The sequence below is a fragment of the Cebus imitator genome, unplaced genomic scaffold (assembly GCF_001604975.1).
Source record: "Cebus imitator isolate Cc_AM_T3 unplaced genomic scaffold, Cebus_imitator-1.0 Scaffold15, whole genome shotgun sequence".
Classification (NCBI taxonomy): Eukaryota; Metazoa; Chordata; class Mammalia; order Primates; family Cebidae; genus Cebus; species Cebus imitator.
The window spans coordinates 3,093,397-3,096,321 of record NW_016107330.1 but is presented as its reverse complement, the minus strand read 5'-3'; the positions used below and the strand labels follow the sequence as shown (position 1 = coordinate 3,096,321).

At 50.4% G+C, this 2,925-nt stretch overlaps 1 protein-coding gene across 1 annotated transcript; it reads left to right on the top strand.

Annotated features, from left to right (window-relative positions):
- On the top strand, positions 1-1,499 carry NPPB (natriuretic peptide B). The gene is made up of 3 exons (XM_017504346.2): positions 1-253; positions 479-734; positions 1,279-1,499. The coding sequence occupies exons 1-3, from the start codon at positions 122-124 to the stop codon at positions 1,293-1,295; spliced, it is 405 nt and encodes a 134-aa protein (XP_017359835.1). The 5' UTR covers positions 1-121; the 3' UTR covers positions 1,296-1,499.
- The last annotated feature ends 1,426 nt before the right edge of the window (positions 1,500-2,925 follow it).

Below are 2,925 nucleotides of genomic sequence, written 5' to 3'. Positions count from 1 at the left end.
CTCCAGGATAAAAGTCCACAGTGTCCCGAGGAGCCAGGAGGAGCACCTGGCAGGCTGAGGGTAGGTGGGAAGCAAGCTCAGACGCATCGCAGCAGCAGCCTCTGCCAGTTCCTCCAGAGACATGGATCCCCAGACAGCATCTTCCCGGGCGCTCCTGCTCCTGCTCTTCTTGCACCTGGCTTTCCCTGAAGGTCGCTCCCACCCGTTGAGCAGCACCACTTTGCCCTCGGACTTGGAAACGTCCAGGTTACAGGTGAGAGTGGAGGGCAACTCAGGGGGATTGGACAGCAGCAGTGAAAGGGTCCCCACCTGCTGCCCCAAGAGGCCCTCACCTTCCCTTTGGAATTAGTGATAAAGGAATCAGAAAGTGGAGAGACTGGGTGCCAGGACCCAAGGCAGTCGGTTCACTTGGGCGCCATGAAGGACTGGTGAGCCCAGGGGTGGGACCCTCAGTCTTGGACTCCCCCATCCATTGCAGGAGCAGCAAGGCCATTTGCAGGACAAACTCTCGGAGCTGCAGGCAGAGCAGACATCCCTGGAGCCTCTCCAGCAGAGCCCTCATCCCACAGCTGTCTGGAAGTCCCGGGAGGCAGCCACAGAGGGCATCTTTGGGCTCCGCAAACTGGTCCTCTCCACCCTGCGGGGACCACGAAGCCTCAAGCCAATGCGAGACACTGGCTGCTTTGGGAGGAGGATGGACCGGATCAGCTTCTCCAGTGGCCTGGGCTGTAAAAGTGAGCACTCCCTGCCATCCCTCCTGCCTGCCCCCATTCCAGTGTGTGATGCTGTTAGAGTCACTTCGGGGTTTGTTGTCTCTGGGAACCACACTCTTTGAGAAAAGGACACCTGGACATCACTTCCTCTTGCTGACAGCCTGCAGGGCCAAGGGTTGCCTTTGTGGAGTTAGTAAATGTGGGCCTCATTCATTACCACGCCCGCAATACCTTCTCCCCACCTCCTACCTCTCTTATCAAAGGGGCAGAATCTCCCTTGGGGTCTGTTTATCATTTGGCAGCCTCTCAGTGGTGCAGAAAAAGAACCAAACATTTCCTCCTGGTTTCCTCTAAACTGTCTATAGTCTCAAAGGCAGAGAGCAGGATCACCAGAGTGATGATAATCCCCGATTTACAGATGAGGAAACTGAGGCTCAGAGAGTTGGATTAAGCCTCAAAAGTCTGATGACTAAAAAGGGTGGCAGGTGGCACACAGTGAGGGAAGCTCAGCCCCTGCTTCTGTCTCTCACCATAACCATCATCACCTTCTCTCTTTCCTCGACAGGGCTGAGGTGGCAGTAAGAGGAAGTCCTGGCTGCAGCTACTAGCTTCTGATTCCACAAAGGGCTCTTTCCTCAACCCTGTGACCACCTTTGAAGTGACTCCTATTTATTTTTATGTATTTATGTATTTATTTGACTGTTTTATATAAGGTGGTTTCTTAACTTTGAGCACAAAATTTCCATCGTGAAATAAAGTCAACATTATAAGCTTTATCTTTTGAAACTGATTTGTCTCGGTGCATTAAAACTAATCCCTCATTTCAAAGAAACCAACCAAACAAAAACCACAAAGCCCTGTGATCTCAAGCCATCTTCATGGTTGGATGTGGACATGGCCCTAGTAGTGGCAGACTTTCTTTTCTTTCAGGGTTTTTAATGTTCTGAAATGTTCATAAATATTGCAAACACTTGAGGCACTTGGGAGAAATGGCTTTTCAAAGCAGGACAGCTTCTTCCTGGGCGTGCAATGGCCCTGACGTATTTGAGCAAATTGAGGGCAGGTGCCCAGCCATTTTCTCCACACATCTTTGCTCTGCCTGGAATCCCACCATTAAAGCACTCTCCCTGGGGATTATTGCTTTCGGGTCTCAGCTAAAATATCAGCGATTGGGGGCAGTGTGTGCGTGTGTCTCTGTGTGTGGCTCATCTGCATTCCTCTATGGGGGTGAGCGCTCCATCCTGCCCCAAACCTCAGCTTTAAACTCCAATTCTTGGTGTCATCCTGCAAAGGGGCCTTCAAAACTCCAACCCACAAAGTCAGAAGGTCTGGCGATTGGCCCAGCTTTCCAGGGTGTCCCTCCTCTGGGGCTGTATCAGCTCTTCTTCTCTTTGCCTTAACCAGTTGGGGGTCCATCTCCTCTTATGGGTCCCCTTCCCACACACCCTGCAGTCCATGCTTCCCCCTGTGCTGAGTTCCTCTGCTTTCAGATTCCTGGGATGGGTCTCATGCCGTTCCCTTTATCACAATGCCATTTATAATTCCAGCTCAGCTGAGGGGTAAGGCACCATGAGGTCCAGTATTATTATGCCCATTTTCCAAATGGGAAAACAGAGACCCAGGAAAAGCAAGCATCCTACCCAAGAGCACGCAGCCACTAAGTGCTGGTGCTGGGGACTGAGCAGAGATCCAGGTCACTCTTGAGCCTGTGCTCTCTGACTCTTCAGCCCCACACTCGTGGCCTCGAACTTCACTCTCAAGTCCTTTCTGATGTTCTCATTCGATGTTTCTTTGAATGAAAGAGAACTAGAGGGTGGGTTTTTGTGTTATTTATCATTTTAACTCAGTGTGCAACTGAGGATTTATGAATAGCTAATGACATAAATTAAGATTGTTTAGACCGGGCGTGGTGGCTCATGCCTGTAATCCCAGCACTTTGGGAGGCTGAGGCCAGTGGATCACTTGAGGTCAGGAGTTCGAGTCCAGCCTCCTGAACATGGTGAAACACTGTCTCTACTAAAAGTACAAAAATTAGCTGGGCGTGGTGCTGTGTGCCAGTAATACCAGCTACTTGAGAGTTTGAAGCAAGAGAATCAGTTGAATCTGGGAGGCAGAGCTTGCAGTGAGCTGAGATTATGCCATTGCACTCCAGCCTGGGTGGTAAGAGTGAAACTTCATCTCAAAAAAAAAAATTGTTCAAAAATGAGGTTTT

What these genes read in the sequence shown, in the direction of transcription:
- NPPB (XM_017504346.2), top strand. Translation starts at nt 122, where the DNA reads ATGGATCCCCAGACAGCATCTTCCCGGGCGCTCCTGCTCCTGCTCTTC. An exon ending in TGGAAACGTCCAGGTTACAG is followed by an intron (nt 254 to 478) that starts GTGAGAGTGGAG and finishes CATCCATTGCAG; the next exon opens with GAGCAGCAAGGCCATTTGCA.